The sequence below is a fragment of the Bombus pyrosoma genome, linkage group LG16 (genome assembly GCF_014825855.1).
Source record: "Bombus pyrosoma isolate SC7728 linkage group LG16, ASM1482585v1, whole genome shotgun sequence".
NCBI classification, from domain to species: Eukaryota; Metazoa; Arthropoda; class Insecta; order Hymenoptera; family Apidae; genus Bombus; species Bombus pyrosoma.
Genome location: NC_057785.1, coordinates 6,501,951 through 6,520,669, shown reverse-complemented (window position 1 = coordinate 6,520,669; position 18,719 = coordinate 6,501,951). Strand labels below are relative to the sequence as shown.

Sequence of the window (18,719 nt, the reverse complement as noted above, 5' to 3'; positions counted from 1 at the left end):
CACAATGTATTAGATTTCAGTCGTTTTATCGATACGAAAATAGTAAATTACATATTTGCGGGGGACTTATATCTTAATTATTCATTTTAACGTTGAGAAAACAGGGGAAGAAAAATAAAGGGACAATAAAATGGTTGAATTAATTATGTATTACAGATATTCTGGATATTAAATCGAAGAAAATGTTTATTCAGGATATTGATTGAAATAAACATTTAATTCTTTTCATGATAAATGACATTTTTTTACTGAAATTTAGTATGAAGTTGTTAGATTGTAAATAGTTTGGAAATTATAGGCTCGTATATATGATTTCTTAAGATTGCGATAATGACGTGAATTCACAATGACGGCGCATGCTTGATATCGACTTGTACCAGCAACAGCTTCGTGAAACGCAGTCACAGCCGCAGCCGTAACAGCAACAGAGAATGACCACATAAATGGAGAGACAAATAGAAACAGTTTTGCTGGTAAGGCATCTCAAGAAGAATCTTTCAACAACTCTTCAAGCTTCTTTTTCTAATTTATCGTACACGCAATTCTCAATTTATTTCAATTATAATCGTCAGCCCCTTCGTCCGAATGAAACAATCAATTATTTTTAACACGTTATTTTATATCCATCTATTTCTTAATTTTACAACTCAAGCTGTCCTAAATATTACAAATTTCAATTCCCAATCTTTATTTTACATTGATATTTTCGTCCTTTGTATAAATTATATTATCAATAATTTTTCAACTTTGAAAATAATAACTTTTAAAGTAGTTCGTTGAATTTACCCTTTCAGTTCCGTGAACGAGTAAATCAAAGCCACGTCGTTGAAATCAAACATCATAAAATTCCACGCCCCAATTCGCACATTTCCTCTAAATGATTCCATTAACAATGCTTCAGAAAACTACAAATTCATCGAACGAAACAAATTTCCAGACATTCTCGATTCCCTGCAGCAAGTTCGCCAGCTATTTTAAGATCTTGCAAAGATGTATATATATTTTGAAAACGTTCAAAAACGTGCAACGTGTCCGCGAAGAAAAGATAGAAAAGGTGCGCCGTCGATTCGCGCAGTCGCGCCGAAATTCTATCGGTAGTCCAACATTGACCGTCGTCCGTGTTCGCGTTTTTTTCCCGGCCTTCCGCCCGGAAAAATAGCCTGTTTATTTTTTAGAAAAAAAAAAAAATTAGCGAAGACCTAAAAATAGTTGCACCGTCACTAAGAAAAGAAAAGTACAAAGATTATTTTCTATCGTCGAAATTTATTTGATAGAAATTACGAAATATACGAGGACTATCGTCAATTACGATCAAAATTGTAAAATTATTAAAATTGTTGTAAAATACCGATTCGACATGTTCGTGAAACGAGATAAATCTGGAAGTTGGAAAAAATTTGCTATTGTTGTTGAACAGCGGTAGTTTGTTTGTTTTCTACGCAGTTTCAAGCGGATATTTCGAAAGGTGTAAATTAATTTGTTCGTTCTCGTGTTTAATGGACATCGAAGTGTTGATTGATGCTTGGACAACGCGTTGAATTCGCGATGCCGCTTGTTGCATCATGATATCGTGTAAACAATTGGAAATGCTCACGAGAGTGGCACTCAGCATGCCACCCTCCCGTTTAGCTGCTTGAATTTCACAGTGGAGGCACTTCGGAACGTTTTCGACGACTAATCACTTGACATACACACGGAGTATGGTCGAGAGGTTAAATTCACGTGAAAAAACAACCTTCTTTGGTATAATATACGTACGTACGTATGTACGTTATTACAGTTTATTAATAATTCGTTTAACATGAAAGTAGAGACAATTCTCGTCGATTTATGATCATCGCAATTCAATATATTGTATTAATTTTAATATGATATTAATTGAGAATGATATAAAATATGAATGAACATTTTATTCCAAATTTTCTGTCTCCTAGTGTTTTTCAGAAAATTCGATTTCACGTGCCTCTTTTTATAAATTTAATAATAAATAATTATCATCCAAAAAATTCTCTTCGTTATTTTCTATATTATCCTTTTACTATCTATTTTCTTTCTTTACAAAAATGAGATTGAATGGATCAAACTATGATCAGTATGGCTCAGAATCGTTAAAACAGATCACGGAATTTTTTGCAAAAAAAGATATTTTAAATCTGACAAATTTGATCTTAAATGTAATAAATCCACCCTCTGTAATTATTCAGTTAATTTTATCCCGAAAATGAAACTACGCGAAAGAGGATGTTAATTGCATATTTATTATTTTGCAAATAAAATATTTGTGGCGTAAAATTTCCCAGCTTGTTCAACCACTTAACTGGAGGCGCAACCGCGCCTCGATTTTGCGGGGGCAAAGTGCATCGCAAATATTCATCAATAACGCGGTTAACCTGATCAACCGCTTGTTGAATGCATCTTGAATTAGCAAGTAGCTTTTAACACCATCTGGCACACGACATCTCTCCCATTTTGTTTTCGATAAACCCAGACAATTCAAAAATTTAATCAAACCATTTTTAATACACTGTACACAGGACTATAAATAGAAAATTATCCTGTAAATGTATAAAAATTGTCAAACAGTGTTTTAAACGAAAACTTATTAACAAAAGTTTTAATAAATATATGTATATAATTTTCGAATAACAAAGAAGTGTGTCGCTATTAGATTGTTTCAGTGAGATAAGTATGGCGAAAAGGGCCATAGATTCCAGAGGGTTTAATAGTTGAACAAACCCGCCATTCCGCAGGTTTTCTCGGACTAAAAATTGTATTATTTATCTATATCAGATTTTTCGAGATTCGTCGTACATTTTTGATGCTCTAAACAGTTTTTTTTTCTTTTTTATGAATAACTTGAACTTATATTTCGCTTGAAAATAAAATATGAAAGTAAACTTTTTCCAGTATAAATCGACAGTAGAAAGAGGACGGAGAGAAGAAAGAAAAGCAGAAAATACTAAAATACTTGGGAGATACTTAGGCTACTCTAAAATAACCATACTTCGTATCACATGAATTGATATAAACTAGATTTATTAATAGAAAAACCGAGATATCGATCGATGCTAAAGCTGCATGGACAGCATCTTCATTTTGCAACTAACATCAAATTAATTATTCATATATTAGCAGCCTCCTCGATATCCTCGTTGAGAAAATTGTCCAAACTAACTCTTATACGATTAATAGTACAAAAAAAAAAAAAATAATTTTGATTATTAAAAAAAAAAAAAGAAGATTGTCAGTATAGTTTAAATGGGCCATTAGAAATTATATTTATAGTAACAAATTTGTTATTTATTTACAGACTATTTTGTCGAGAGGTGAACGTCATTTTCCGTAAGGAACCAAAAAAAAATTGGCAACGCGAAAATGTCCCGAACGATGGGCAGGGAAGGGGGGTGGAACGTGGAGGAGGGTGAATTTGTGGAGCAAGCGAACGACGATGTCGATGTACGCACCCCTCTGATCAGCGATCCGTGTCACCCCAGGTAAAACGGTTGCAGATACTTGAGAAACATTGATACCACGTTCCATGGACGATTATTTGAATATCGAATGAAAAACGGCTACCATTTCATTGATACGGTAGAATGGGGTGTAGTTAGATTTATCATTTAGTTGGTTTTATTATTATATGTAATATATATGCATATATATATATCTTTACTGTTTTCTTAAAAATTTTTTTATTAGTGTTTCGATATATTGTTACATATAACGTGGACTGAAAATCATTTTTTAAATAAATAAATCGTATTAATAGAAACTATGAGTTAGAAATTATCACACGAGTTAGCAATCACGAATCAACAAGTAGGAGAACCCAAAATAATAAGAATAACAAAGAATAATAAGTGACGTTAACAAAAGACAGTCATTCAGGAATCTGATTAATCGCAAAACTACCAGAAAAATCAATAAAATCAAGAATTACAAATTCTATAGATTTCTCACAAAAGAGAAACCAAGCAGGCAAAGTTAGAGACAAGAGGGCAATTAGACAATGATGAAAACTATCATTTACAAATACCATAGGGACCATACATAACCTAGCACGAAAATCATAAAAGTCACGAACCATCAAAAACTAACAAGAAATCCTATAAACTCCTCAGAAAAGGCGACGGTGTGCCCAGAATCCCCACCCCTGTCGCCTGACTCTCGTTGTAAACAAAATCGAGGGTTGAGGGTGAGGAAGAGGGCGAGTGGAGGGGGCAGGTACAACGGAGGTGGTGCGAGAGTGCTAGGTGTCGGTGGTACTCGTCAGTAGCACAGCGGTCACAGATCCTTTCGGAACAGAAAAGCTGTCCGACCTGAGCCAACCAATTAATCCTCGGCTTCTCTTCGTCATCCTGACGATGGACTGGCAATTGACCATCAACATCTTCATCGATCAAAACCGATAAACAAAAAAAGACATCGTCGTTCAAGATCTTCCTCTCCATCGGCCGATAAGGAATAGGGGAAATTCCACAATCGTAAAGTAATATCATAAAAGTGTAAACAAGAGTCTTCTGATAAAGTGATCGATCGTTAGCCTTCTCTGTTTTGAGTGTTGAATACAAAGATAAACAAGTTGAAACAATAAAGAAGGTTCGAAAGGGTGGTCGTTGAGCAACGATCAATGGTCGATTGGCTGCGGCAGATCGAGAGCAGCCGCGATGCCAACGTTACACCGGTCGTTGACACAGATATTCGCTTGAAATTCGGTTCAGTGTCCAGCTACTGCAGTTGATCCAGGGTTTCGGTAGCACTGGTGGAGGGAGGATGAAGGCTGAAAGCAACAACGGATACCTGAAGGCGAGCGTGATCGTCGAGCAGAATGAGATAACCGGAGGTTCCGGCCAGGAGACGTCTACCACCAGTCACCTTCAGGTAAGCAATTTTCATTACTTAGGGGTTGGGAGTAGTAATTTGGTAGAAATGATTTATTATTTGTCCTTTCGTCTGCTTATTTGTTGGGTTAATATTTTGTGGCTTTAGAATGCTAATCTGTGGGATTAATGTTTTGTAGCTTTGTGTTGTTCGTTTATTCCATTGATGTTGTTTATTTTTTGAGAATACAAGTGTTTGTTAATTGTCTTGAGAGAGGATATTTTGGTACAAGTGTGGCGCCAATGCAGCCATAAATTAATGAATACACAGAGTATCCTAACCTTCCCTGATTCCGCACGTGTATCATTCAGGTATACCATCCTCAGTGAAACCATAAATTAGCAAATTCGCAGGTATCCTAACCTTCTCTGAAGGTTAGATATGTATCACTCAACTATGCTACCCTCGCTTTTATTCCTCTATAAAAATCCATTCTACCAATAATCTTAGCTATTTATTCTTTTATATTTGTTAATGGCAGTATCAATGTATTTGTTGCATTAAAATATATGATCTAGTACAATCCTTATAAGAATTCTTATTATTTATTAGAATCATGAATGGAATAATAATTGGTGACGAAGTGGGTGGTGGCGAGGATGTTTTGTAAAGCGAAATTGACGAGGTTCTTTGGGACGACGATTCCTTTATGAGAGAGTTCGAAACGTGAGAAAGAGAATCTTAAGGCGCGATTTTCAATAGCAGTTTATTATAAGGGTTCTTTAATGTTCAATAGAATCTCATTGCGTGAATTAAACGAAAATCTTCTCTTTGCAGAATATAAATAAGTATCCTTTCCAAAAAGATTTCGAATGCTTTGAAATTCCTAAAAAGACAGATCTAAATATTTTCAAGAAATTACAAAGCTTCCATGTTTGATAAAGAAAAACACTCGGACAACCCTAAAATATTTTTCAAATTTCCAAATCCTTAAAAAGTTGCCAAGTTTCCAAATTGTCACAAGAAGAAATCCAAGTATTTCTAAAAGATTCCCCGAGCTTCCAAAATCTCATAAAAATATCTTTGCTAAAAGATTCCCCCGAACAGCCTTATATCCCTCTTTAGGTTAGTTTTATTTTTATACCATCCCTATACCATAATCACAGTCTCATCAATCTTCGTGTCACACCCACACAAAAGAAGGAAAAGTAAAATTCCCTACGACTCATAAATCATAAATAGAGGCGTCTAACATCTTTTCCATCACAGGTGACTTATGGTCCCCGTGGAAACACTACGACGACGGTTCTGCAGCATTCAGGAAACAATCGGAAGCCTCTCGGAATAACGCGCGCGACGTCGATCAGACGAAGAGGGCCAGCCAACAGGCAGCAATTGCTCGGTGTGCTCGCTGTCACTCTTCTTGCCACTTGTCTTTTCATTCTACTGCTATTGGCGTTGAACACGAGCCGCGAATGCGTGCAAGAGCCCCGTAAGTTGAATTAGCCCTAAATGACACGATTAGTTCCGATGGTAGTGATTAATTAAGCGGCTGACAACGGCCAGCTCCACTGTCATACGCTGTACTCCGCGTGGATTTAGGTGTGAAGCGCGTTGACGTGGGATCTAGGTGTCGAAGAATAGCAATACGAGTCTATTGAGTTGATCCGAAGATTGCACGTAGAATTAGAGTGAGTTAGCGTTTGATCGAGCGCGACGGAGAACGAGTTAGGGTAGATAGTGGCATAGAGTGCGCTAGTGTAGTGGCTAGATGTTGCAATATATTGGTTTTAAGCTGTTCTTGGTAGATTGATCCGGAATTAAAATTAGTTACATTGGTGTTAAAATGGTTGGGTTAGTATTACAGAGGATTGAAGCGAAATTGACGAGAGTTTACACTAGGTATTTTTTAGTTTAGCGTAGCAGAGATATTATATTTGGTATATCTTATTTTAGTATAAAAATTGAACATGGAGTTATGCATGAAAATAGCTTAATGTGTATATTTAAAAATGGTTCGAAATAGGTTAGATGTTAATATATAGACATAGGTTTAAATGGCGGGATATAGATATGACGTCGTATATCGAAGTGTAATATATTCTAGAAAAGTATAAATCTTTTTTTGAAAACAACGTAAAACAGAAATACAATGCGTCGGAACACAAAGAACAAAGTCTTAGGAGCTTTCATTGAAAAGTTTGTACCGTTTTCGCACAAATCTCTTTGCAATCTTGACTCCCGCAAGAACTTCTTTCAGCAGAGTTTAATTACAAGTTGATGAGACACTTTTAAAGGAAGATTGCGGAAAAGAGCGCGTCCTCGCGTGAAATTACTCGAGGAAACTATTTCTCTCCTTTATTATACAAAGAAAGTAAATCTTACATCTTAATAACAAAAGTTTATTTTTCAACAATAGAACCACACCAGGCGTTTTATTACTAGAATTCTCTAGTCGATTGCAATTAATTTTAGTTCTCTCAGCTTTAATAAATAAATAACGATAAAAATTCTTGACCAAATTTTTGTTATAGTAATTCGTACAAATATTGGGTTGAAAACTAAGTATTACTTAGTTGCCAACCCAATAGATTGTAAACTGTCATGATGGTAAAGCATTAATGAAATTCCCCAGTATAATGCAAACAATAATATAACCAATAGAGACAGTAATATGAGAGAAAAAACGGACTTAAAATATATGTGGTGTCATTGGAAAAATTCAATTTTCATTTGCTTTGCATAATTTCCACGACAATTGTTTAGTGCCTTACAAAGATATTTCCATATAGTGATTTATCGATAAATACTATTGTAGAGATATCTCGAGGAATTTCTTGATAAATGTTGCTTTGATATCTGCAATTTATAACCACGATTACACACGGAGAGGAAAGAAAATTACGCAGAAAGGAGAAACAGCAAATGGTTTTCAATGTTCAACAGCCCGTGTCAGAAGGGAACATCAATCAACCGAATCGAATCGAGTCGAGGTTATCAGGTTCTACTCGAAAAGGCCTGTGTTACCTCATAGCCACTGATAGAATTAATCACTTTAATGACATCTATGAACCTTGGATTAAAAAACGGTTCGAAAAAATATTTTTTTTTATATACATAATAATACTTTCCTCTAGTGAGTGATTTATTACAGACCATTGCAAACATTAAGGATTATTTAATCATTTCCCGCATTTGTGATAAAATGAAATATTATAGTGATTTTTTAGTAGCATCGACAAATTTTATGAAAATTTATGGAAGCTAAGAAAATTGTTTTTTCTTGTCGCTGCAATGTTACTTTGTGGGTCCGCATTAATGACATGGAAAATTGCTTCCTTTCCTCTCGACACTGTGCACACGATTCTCACTGAATTATTTACATGTTGATAACAGTAAACAATTTTTATTGTATATCCCTTAGAACGAGATTAAATTTTGAACGCTTGTGATGATAGTGGTTAGTTGGACGTATATTCTCTTTGTTACAGGTCCAAACATTTGCATGACAGAGGAATGCGTGAGAACAGGTAATGACAAAATTTGAATAAAACTGTTTCCCACAAATTCGTCTTTACGTTGCAAATACGACAGAAAATCCCATGAACGCTAAGCCGCGGGAAAATTCTCCGGATAATTAAAAAACAAAAGAAGAGATAATTGGAAAAACCAGAGATATTAAAGGCCAGATTAAGCCAGTATCCAAGTATTGATTATTCATAGAGTTTCCAGATTTTTTCCAAACATTTGCATGACAGAGGAACGCGTCCGGGCAGGTAATGTCGAAATTTGAATAAAACTATTTTCCAAAAATTCTTCTTTACGTTGCAAACACGACAGAAAATCCCATGAATACCAGCCACAGAAAAATTCTCCGGATAATTAAAGAACAAAAGAAGAGATAATTGGAAAAAACCAGATATTAAAGGCCAGATTAAGCCAGATATTAAGCCAGCATCCAAATATTAGTTATTCATAGAGCTGACGGATTTTTTCCAAACATTCATATCCAACGCAATTAACGTAGAATCGGGATGACGATCAACTGGATATCGAACCAATTTCTACGAAAAAAAAGAGCGAGGGGGAATCGGGTATTCGATCATAGACAGGGCGAAATATCACCAGCCAATATCCGAGCGGAGGTAAATGAAATCAGATCAGTGAGAACTGATTGGTGGTCGGTAGGAATTGTGTTTGTCCCGCGACAAACGCGTGCTCCTCTCACACACGGCTACAAATCGGATTAAGCATTCCCAGTGGAATTGCCTGCTGACCGAGAGGTTGGCCTACGATTGCATTTTCATTTGTCGGGAAATCCGCTATCCGATCCGCTGAAGATACGGCATCGTGCGGTTTAATTGCAGTGGAAACGCGGCCAATCCCAGAACAAGCGGCCACATTCCTGATTACTTATTTATTCGCAGCAACACAGGAAGGCAGAGCGAATTTTCGTTTATTTATCAGCCGAATGAATCACCCTGATCACGCCAGAAATCACTCGATTTATTTGATCCGTTTGTTCGTATAAAATTAATCGACGAATTATATGCACCCTGAATTCAGTTGCGTACCATGGTAATTGTTTTCTTTTTTCTTTTTTTTTTTTTATAAGACGTAGGCTTTCGAAAAGAATGGAAGAGGAACGGTTGTAGTATTCTTTTTTACAGGTAATACGATAATTTAAATAGATTCTTTTTTTCTAATTTATCGTGGTTTTTTTTTATTTAGCGAAGACCATGACAAATCTGAGAAATCGATTCGTCTTCTCATTTATTAAAAATTAATTGAAGAATTATGGGGATTATTAATTATCCGGTATAATAAAATGGAGACCCGTTTTAACGAACAAAGTTTCCTCTCGCAAACGATTCGGAATTAGATTAAAAAAATAGGAGAAGACAAGCGAACGGTCTCTCACGATGATTAAAATTTCGAGAAGCAGAAGATAGCTTTCGTACGAGATATAATCCAATTCTTTTTTAATATTTCACAATTACCGTGTCTCTGCGCCACGGGTTGGTAACGAAGTGGTTCGTAGTGGTTGGTCCCTGTGAACAGAGTGAAAAAAAAAAAGAGAAGGAAGAGGGAGAAAAAAAATTGCTCGACCTGAATTTAAAATTGCTTAAAAAACAGCAGCCTCTTCGCCAACCACGAGTGTTTAAAGAGTCTGAGCTTGCGTGTTTGTTGAACGTAATTAGGAAAACATTTCCCGACTGTAGGTTCTTATTCGCGTGCATGTTAATTATCACTGGGCCGAGGTTGCTTGTGCAAATGCAAATCTTTTGCAAGTAAATTTGCAATAGAGCGGAACTTTGTATTAAAGCATCTCCAAAAATGCGATTATTTTGAAATATTTCTAGTGCATAACGATCTTCCGTTTACTTACTAACATCGAAAACAACATTGTAATTTTTCTAACCTAAAAAAATACCGTTTATTTTTTATAATAATTACTTTAATAGTATAAGGTTAATTAATCCTTGGTACTCGATATCAAATTGCCCTAGAGCGGTGTTATTACTCGTTAGAGATAGTTTATCGGAAGTGCAATCAATCCTGAGATCACGGTTGGCCTCGTTAAATCTTCCTCGCTCGATTGGTCGTATATTCATCGACCGTAAAATTACTCGTTTCGATTAAACGATTCGTATTACACCTTTACACGTCGACGAGCAATATTACGAACTATTAACATCTAGGAACAAGTACATTTGTCTCTAGAACGTGTATGTATAGGTTATTTATCTTACAAACTTAACAAAATGTGGCACCTTTGTGTATTTATAAAAAATAAGAAGGTTAGTATATACGTATAATGGCGCAACATACGCGTTACAAATATATGAAACGACGTATACGTACATATGCGTGATCGGTTATTAACGAAGAAAATTTTTTCGGAAGAAAAATCTTCTATTAAAATAATTTTCTGTTACAGTGATGTATTATAAAAAAAACATATGTTCACCTACAGTGAACGGTTCCTAATTCTCGCGAAATAGACGCTAATGCGTCAAATACCGTGAAAAAGATCGCGCGTATAGCAGATATAGGTTAGAAAGTCGCGGCACCAACCTGTTGACAGAAAATGAGATTGCGCAGAACGATTTTATGGCAAAATGATTGCTCACCTACACGTTTAATCTCGAGTTCTCTCGCGTTTACTTTTATATTCTTCGTTTTTCCCCTTTTTTGTTTTTAACGCTTTCATCTTGTTACCTTTGACGCGTCTCTCTCGTTGCCACCGCTGGAATTCAATTTCCTGCCCGTGACAGAACAATTTGACGTTCTTGCGCAAAGATATCAGCTTCGGAATTTAATATCAGCGTGTTCGTCAATATGACCGCGCGTAAACGCGTGACTACGAAAATTTCGATGAATTCTCTCTCTTCAAAACAAAATTCCATGTCCCTTAGATAAAAATTTTTTTCGCGAAAAATTCTGCACGTGGAGTATAAAAATTCTTCCATCAACTAGTAGTCAGAGATAATCGCACATATAACGTTATAGTCATAAATAGTCACGTTATAACCACCATAATAGCATTATATACAGTCATTTTATACACGTGTGTGTTAGCAAGCAATTTGTTCAACGCAAGTAATTACGTTATAGTCCATTATAGTCACGTTACGATGACACTCGATCGCTTCACACTCACTCGTATGTACCTAATTTCACGTGTAAATTGTAGATAGTCGTATTGAATAATTGTAGTCACCTTGTAATTGCTTATAGTCGCGCTAAAATTACTCTCAGACGATTTCTACGAATTTAAATAAATATGGTGATTTTTTAGGTGTTTGTAGTCACTTTGAACGCACACGATCATGGCATAATCACTTATAATCACTGTTCATCAGAAACAGGGGAAGGTTAGGATGTCAAAATAGTGTAGAGTAAGCAAAAGTCGCATTTCTAACTTTTCATTGATACAATCATCGCATTAAATTCGTTTCAGCCGCCAGTTTATTATCAGCGATGGATCGCACAGCAGCACCATGTGTGAATTTCTTCCAGTACGCGTGTGGCACGTGGAATCGTCGTCACGTGATTCCAGAAGATCGAAGCTCGATCAGCACGTTCGAAGTGCTGGCCAATCAGCTTCAAGTGATTCTGAAACGCATCCTAGAGGAATCACCGAATGCCGAGGATAACAATGCTACTCTGAAGGCGAAGATGTTCTACAAGTCATGCATGGACATCCGTGGGTACAACGAAAATGCTTTTCGATCGCGTGTTTCCAACAAGTTCCATGAATTCTAATTTAAAGCAATCCTTGAATTGTCTGCTTTCTTAAAAAATTCGTTTCCTACTATTTCTTCCAATAAAATTCCCTTTCTTCCTGCAAGGATTCTATCCTTTTCGTTCTCGTAAAAAAAATTTTCTCTCCCCTATTCATTCGTACAGAAACATCTATCCTTTCTGACCTCATTGAACAATCTTTTTCCTTCTCTTCTTCGCTGGATACACTTTTCTTATTAAACAAATTTCTTTTCTTCTTATTTCTCTCTAAGAAAATCTCTTCTTCCCTTTCTCATAAAATTTGGTCTCGAAGTAAGAAAAGAAAACTGTTGCCACGCTAGGAAGGTGTTTCTAGTCCTTTATTTTCGCAGCTCGTATAAGAAAAATCGGTGACGCGCCATTGAAGAGGACGCTGAAATTCCTTGGCGGCTGGCCAGCGGTGGTTGGACCATCCTGGAAGCCACCACCATACCCCGTCGAAGTTTTATTAGGTCGATTACGAGGGGAATACAACGAGGGAGTATTACTAGAACAGTGGGTCGGTCCAGATGACAAAAACTCCTCTGCCAATATCCTCCAGGTGCGCCGGCAAAGTAAGGTCCCTTGGTCGACGACTGCACAGTATAACAATTGGATTTACGTTGTACATTCTAGAGCACTGTATAATAAAATTCGTGCAGTAGAACTCCATTTAGGATACAACTTTAGTTTCCAATCATAATGGACTTTTATCGATCAAAAGTGTCCACTTATTTGTGAACGTGCATTTTTTTTTACAATTAACTATATATAAATGGAGTTTTACAGTAGCTTAAATAACATGTAAAATTGTTTATTAAGAAGATACAAACTACTTCATGCCGTGCTTTAAATTTAAACAGAAGTTACTTTTGTTCGTGCAATATTGCGCAAGTGAAGAATGATCGAACGACTATAAATTGTTCCTCAGCTGGATCAGATGCAAGTGGCGTTGCCAAGTAGGGACTACTACTTGAAGAAGAGCAGCGAGGCTCAACTTAAGGCGTATCATCGCTATATGACGAACGTTGCCGTGTTGCTTGGTGCTAATCCGCAAACCGCTGCTGAAGAATTCAATCGCGTGATCAATTTGGAGAAACAGTTGGCAAATGTACGCCTGTGTTACATTTAAGACACAACAGATAATTAATATCAGATCGCTCCATATGGTGGATGCACCTCTTTACAGAAAGCTTCGTATAATTCGTAACAATCATTTGACACAGACAGAATCGAAATAATAAAATAGCAAGCTGTACAAAATTTTACAAAATAGTACAAAAGATTTTTTTTTAGTTTCGCTGTAGCTAAAAATACGCGTTTGTTGACTGATTTGATATATTAAATTGGTGGGACTCTTCTGCCATTGGATATTTTTTATTCGATATTTATTTACAATTCTATTTGAAGAATTTTATATTTTGTCAGAAATTCGATATGTGTTATAGGAACGTCGTATTGCTTTGTTTGACGGTTCGAGCTATTTTTAATGAAAATTTTAGGCGTCGATACCGGAGGCTGATAGGCACGATACATCCGCCATTTACCGGAAGTTGACGCTGCGCGAGCTGCAGCGTGAAATTCCGCAGCTGAAGTGGCGCGAATATCTTCAAGAATTCATCAACTCGCCCATAACGGAAGAGGAGCCGATCGTGGCATACGCCATGCCATATTTTATGCAAATGGGCCGTATCGTGCAAAGAACGGACCGCAGGTATTTCGTCAATGTTCAAAGCTTGCAACACATTCACGTCTCTAATTTTTACGCAATTTCTGTTTCTAAGTAAATTCTGCGTTTCCTTCAATTTCTATTTCTACTATGAAATTAATATGTTTTATCTTGTATCCGGAGAAAATTCAATAAGAATATCTGATATTTCGAATCTTCTTTTTTTTAAATTTTTCAAATACATATTTAGTCACCCAAGATGAAAATTAATTAATCGCGACATTGATGAAACGTTGCATCTTATTTTTAACTATTTTCACAGAACGCTGCATAATTACATATTATGGAGATTGGTGATGTCGATAATGCCTCACATGATCGACGAGTACCAGCAGAAAAGGGTCGAATTTCGGAAGATTCTGTTAGGCATACTGAGCGAGAGGGACAGATGGTCCCAATGTGTCGAATGGACGAACAAAAAGCTTGGCATGGCTGTGGGTGCGCTTTTTATTCGTGACAATTTCAATCATGAGAGCAAGGTAATCATTCCATATAGAAATACAGAGTTTCATGACAATTCATTTAAATAGTATAACACTAATTTCGAAAATGTTTCAATACAATTGTATGTATATGTTGGAGATGAAAGAACACCGGAGCCTTCCATTGGAACTTTGGGAAAATCCCGTAATATTGTAATCTAGATTCTACCATAGCCGTAATTAAGCAATTGTCATTCAATCCGACTGTATTTATTCGAGATTCGTGACAGTGAGCTTGAGCTCGAGGCGACGATCAGTCGCCAACGTAGCCGCGGTCAAAGGGATGAACGTTTGTCTAACAAAGGTATGGAGTAATAGTATAGCTCTCCTTAAAAGAAATAGTTGTAGCGATACTTGACAGTAGACATTCCAACGGTCTCTGTCCCGTGGCTCGCCACACGCAGACCCTATTCTCTGGGTAAGATGATTGCCAGATGTCGATGCGTCTCCGCAGTGCATGTTCAGCTAGCCTGAGGACCCGTTATAAATCTTAAGTTTTAGTTAACTAAAGTCCTTCAAATGGACAAACGGTCTTTGTCCCAACTACGGGAAGATAGGGGACGACGCTTCCCGCTAGCAACTTTTCCTCAAGGGCGGCTAGCATCCTTTTCTAACCACCGATATGGAAATTGACAAATTAACAGCAACGCCAATTTCCCTCATCTTCTGAACGAAGGCATCGCTCCACGAATCCGATGATCTCGTGCCCTTAGACACACCCCGTCATAGTTTTCCTTTGTGGCATCATCGCGACGGAAAGTCACTTTTTTTCGTACGATCTCATTGACGAGAAGGAATAACGTCTTTACGATCAGTGAATATTTCACGTTTTGTTAACCAAGAGTCGCACTTAGATTTTGTGAGAGCGTACATCTATTATCCCGTTGACCGCGGATTCGTTATCGAACCTAGGATCATTGTCATTAGCGTCTCGAGTATCTAACTACCACGGTTACTTGTCGATATCTGTAACAATCATATTTGCTCTAGTCAATATCTTCTCTATTGCCTAACGACAATGTCTGATCACAACGAAGATTCGTTTCACGCCCTTAACCTCAACCCTAATTATAACGCCAACCCGACATATATATGTATATAGAAATTCATAAGATACGAAAGATCATTGTGTGTGAGCTGCTAATGCAATATTTGAGTAATTTTTGCAATTAATATAGATGGTATTAATTTGATACTATTCGGTAATTTGTCAATTTAAATAATGTTATTTTTTAGTTGATTTTAGATAGATGTATGGTATGATTTGGGTTTCAGGAGACAGCACTCGAGATGATTCGTACTATACGAGAAGCGTTCAATGAACTCTTGGCTGAGAATCATTGGATGGATAATGAAACTAGAGCTGTAGCTAAAAGCAAAGCTGATTCTATGAACGAGAGGATTGGATATCCTGAGTTCCTGAAGGATCCTGTGGAACTTTCGAAGGAATACGTGATGGTACTTAATCTCTTCGTAAATATGCATTGAAAAAGAAATGGGATTTCCAATGAAACTGATGATATTTCATCTAATACGTACGATCTGTTTCTTATCTTTCACATTACAGTTGAACATTACCGAGAATCATTTCCTTGAGAACGTACTGGCTGTGCTGAAATATGACGCTTATCATAATCTAGAGAAACTACGGAAGCCAGTTGATAAAGACAAATGGTCTACAGAGCCAGCCGTCGTGAATGCCTTCTATAATCCCAATAAAAACGACATTGGTAAGTTTATCCTTTATTCACAGAAGATGAAATATTCTTCATATTCATTTTCTTATATCTATCGATGTTAATTCAAAGAAAGTTCTTAAATAACAATGTCAAGTATCAACAGTATGAACCCCAAAGTCAGGAAATTAAATATTTCACAATTTATTTATATAATATTGCTTGAAATCATTTAGGATCTAATTAAAATATACTTTACAAATGCTAAAGTTGTATTAACATAGCATAAAATCAATATTGTAGTATTAAATCTTGATCAAAGTAACTGTTCCCATAATCGTTCAGAATTTATTTCTAGAACGTAGTATTCTTTAGACCATATGATTTAAATCTGACAAATAAATTTCGAGTGTTCTAATTAAACTAGCAACAATGTTTCTCGTTCCAGTCTTTCCAGCTGGTATTCTTCAGCCACTATTCTACTCTCAGCACTTTCCAAAATCATTGAACTATGGTGGAATAGGAGTGGTAATCGGCCATGAAATTACTCATGGTTTTGATGACAAAGGGCGTCAGTTTGACAAGGATGGAAACATGATGCAGTGGTGGAACAACGCCACTGTGAAAGCTTTCAGAGAAAGAGCCCAGTGCATTGTGGATCAGTACTCTAGATACAAGCTGCAGGAAGTTGATCTGTATATCAATGGGAGGATGACTCAGGGAGAGAATATCGCTGATAATGGAGGACTTAAACAGTCATTCAGGGTACCTTACTTTATTGCATATATTTGTTACAGTTTCCATCATATATTCTTTTTACTCCGTTTCATATTTCTTCTTTTTTTTTTCTCATATTACTCATCTTTGAAATAGCAAATAAAATGTCCATTATTCTTGAGAATAAAGTAAAAATAAAGTAAAGTAAGTAAAGTAATAACAACAAGATCAATAAAAAAAAAAATAAAGAAATAGAAATATTGAACTTTCCAATCTTTCTACAATTTCTACTGCAAACTGAAGAATATTTATTTTTGCAATATGAAATATAGAGTCGTATGTTCGTCTTTGTTAAAATCAGTATTCTCTGAATAAAATTAGAATTTTCTTAACAAAAATCAATCAAATTAATCCTTCAAATTAGTGTTTTCTTCATAGAATCAGTATTTTCTTAATACAGTTTAAAATTGTTTAATGAATGCTATATTTTTTTATTGCGTTTCAGGCGTATAAGAAGTGGGTGTCGATACACGGTGAAGAACCGATGCTTCCTGGTGTGAATCTCACTCACGATCAGCTGTTCTTCTTGAACTATGCGCAAATATGGTGTGGATCCATGAGACCAGAGGATGCATTGACGAAGATACGAAGCAGCGTTCATTCACCGGGTCCTATAAGAGTTTTAGGACCTTTGTCCAATAGCGAAGACTTTGCCAGGGCCTATAATTGTCCTCCAGGCTCACCGATGAATCCGACTCAAAAATGCAACGTTTGGTGAGTTCTTTCCTATCTTGGAATCCTTGTGATTTTGAAATTTAAATATCAAGAAACGCTGTACGTTATTAAAATCTATTTTAATGCACAAGACAATTTGCACAAAGCAATCAAGATATAGTACACTAAAAAAATTTATTTTAATGAACAAGCTTATTATAGAATTACTTCTTTAATTCAACATATTACTGAATTAAAATATTTTGTGTTACTAACATTTATCTTTAATACGTTTACTACATCTATTTACATTTATATTATTTTGTACAACAATTACAGGTAATGTCAGAGTTTTCGAAAGAAGAAAAATGGTCAAAGGGAGTCTATAATTGGGAATTGTGGTGCCTAGTGCTCTGAAGAGACTATAATCATCGTATTGATTGGTAACCACGATAGGACCACAAAAGACTATAGAGTTTTATTTCGTCGTGGTTCACTGTGTGTGAGTCTTCTAGCACAGCAAGAGGGTTATACTTGACAGTACAGTGTGTGCATGCGTGTGTATGAAAGAATGTGCCAGTTAAACAGAAGTCATCGAGGGTGAAAAGAATCTGACCACCGTGTGTCAGGCTAAAATTTTCATAAGTAAAAGCTGTGTATATAGAAGATACGTTTTAATCGTGTATGTAATCCTTTATGTGTGATTCATCTCGTCGTGGACGAGTCTAATAAACTTTTCGATCAAATTAAAGAACAAAGCAAGGCGAAATAGATATCATACGTTTAATTCCCTCTTCTTTACCTTCAGTCGAAATTGTTGAAATTTTAGAGACAGAGTTTGGAGGAACAATCATTGCTTCTGGCAGAGCTTTGTACTGCTGCTGATTAATAATCGTTATGTTTCTTTATTCATGTTATGTGCATTCTAAACGTTTCTGCGTATTTAAATTTCTTATAAATACATAGACATCTGCAGTCTATTAATTAATATTTTCCACAGTTATTGCTGAATCAATATTGTTATAATTTGAAGTATTTTAATAATTTAGTTGTACAGAAATCTATGAAAATTCGCATTTGGGTAGTGTGGGAATAAAATGTAAAAATTCTAAATATAACAGCATTCTTACTTGCATTCTGCCATGAAGTTCATTGTTTGGTAGAACCAAAGGTAACTGAAATATATTACAGTACCTTCTACTTCCTTCTTCCCTGCAATCTTGCTGGAATTCTGTTTCATCAGCAGGAACACAGGTAGGTAATAAATCCAATGATTTTCTCTTCCTATCTTTTAGAATATTTCATTCATGCTGC

The 18,719-nt window shown here is 36.0% G+C and overlaps 1 protein-coding gene across 4 annotated transcripts; it reads left to right on the top strand.

Moving 5' to 3' along the window:
- The first annotated feature begins 341 nt into the window (after positions 1 to 341).
- Positions 342 to 18,163, top strand: LOC122576252 (neprilysin-1-like). 4 transcript variants are annotated; one of them, XM_043746262.1, is made up of 15 exons: positions 342 to 473; positions 3,311 to 3,494; positions 4,122 to 4,881; positions 6,091 to 6,313; positions 8,313 to 8,351; positions 11,786 to 12,031; positions 12,441 to 12,649; positions 13,019 to 13,198; positions 13,590 to 13,801; positions 14,079 to 14,295; positions 15,574 to 15,756; positions 15,866 to 16,028; positions 16,423 to 16,739; positions 17,197 to 17,465; positions 17,745 to 18,163. In XM_043746262.1, exons 3-15 carry the CDS (start codon positions 4,774 to 4,776, stop codon positions 17,746 to 17,748), a joined length of 2,370 nt encoding a protein of 789 aa, XP_043602197.1. In that variant the 5' UTR covers positions 342 to 473; positions 3,311 to 3,494; positions 4,122 to 4,773; the 3' UTR covers positions 17,749 to 18,163. The 4 variants fall into 4 exon arrangements, with proteins under 4 accessions (XP_043602197.1, XP_043602200.1, XP_043602199.1 ...); XM_043746264.1 differs by lacking the exon at positions 342 to 473 and adding an exon at positions 1,114 to 1,754; XM_043746263.1 differs by lacking the exon at positions 342 to 473 and adding an exon at positions 1,114 to 1,758.
- Positions 18,164 to 18,719: the final 556 nt, after the last annotated feature.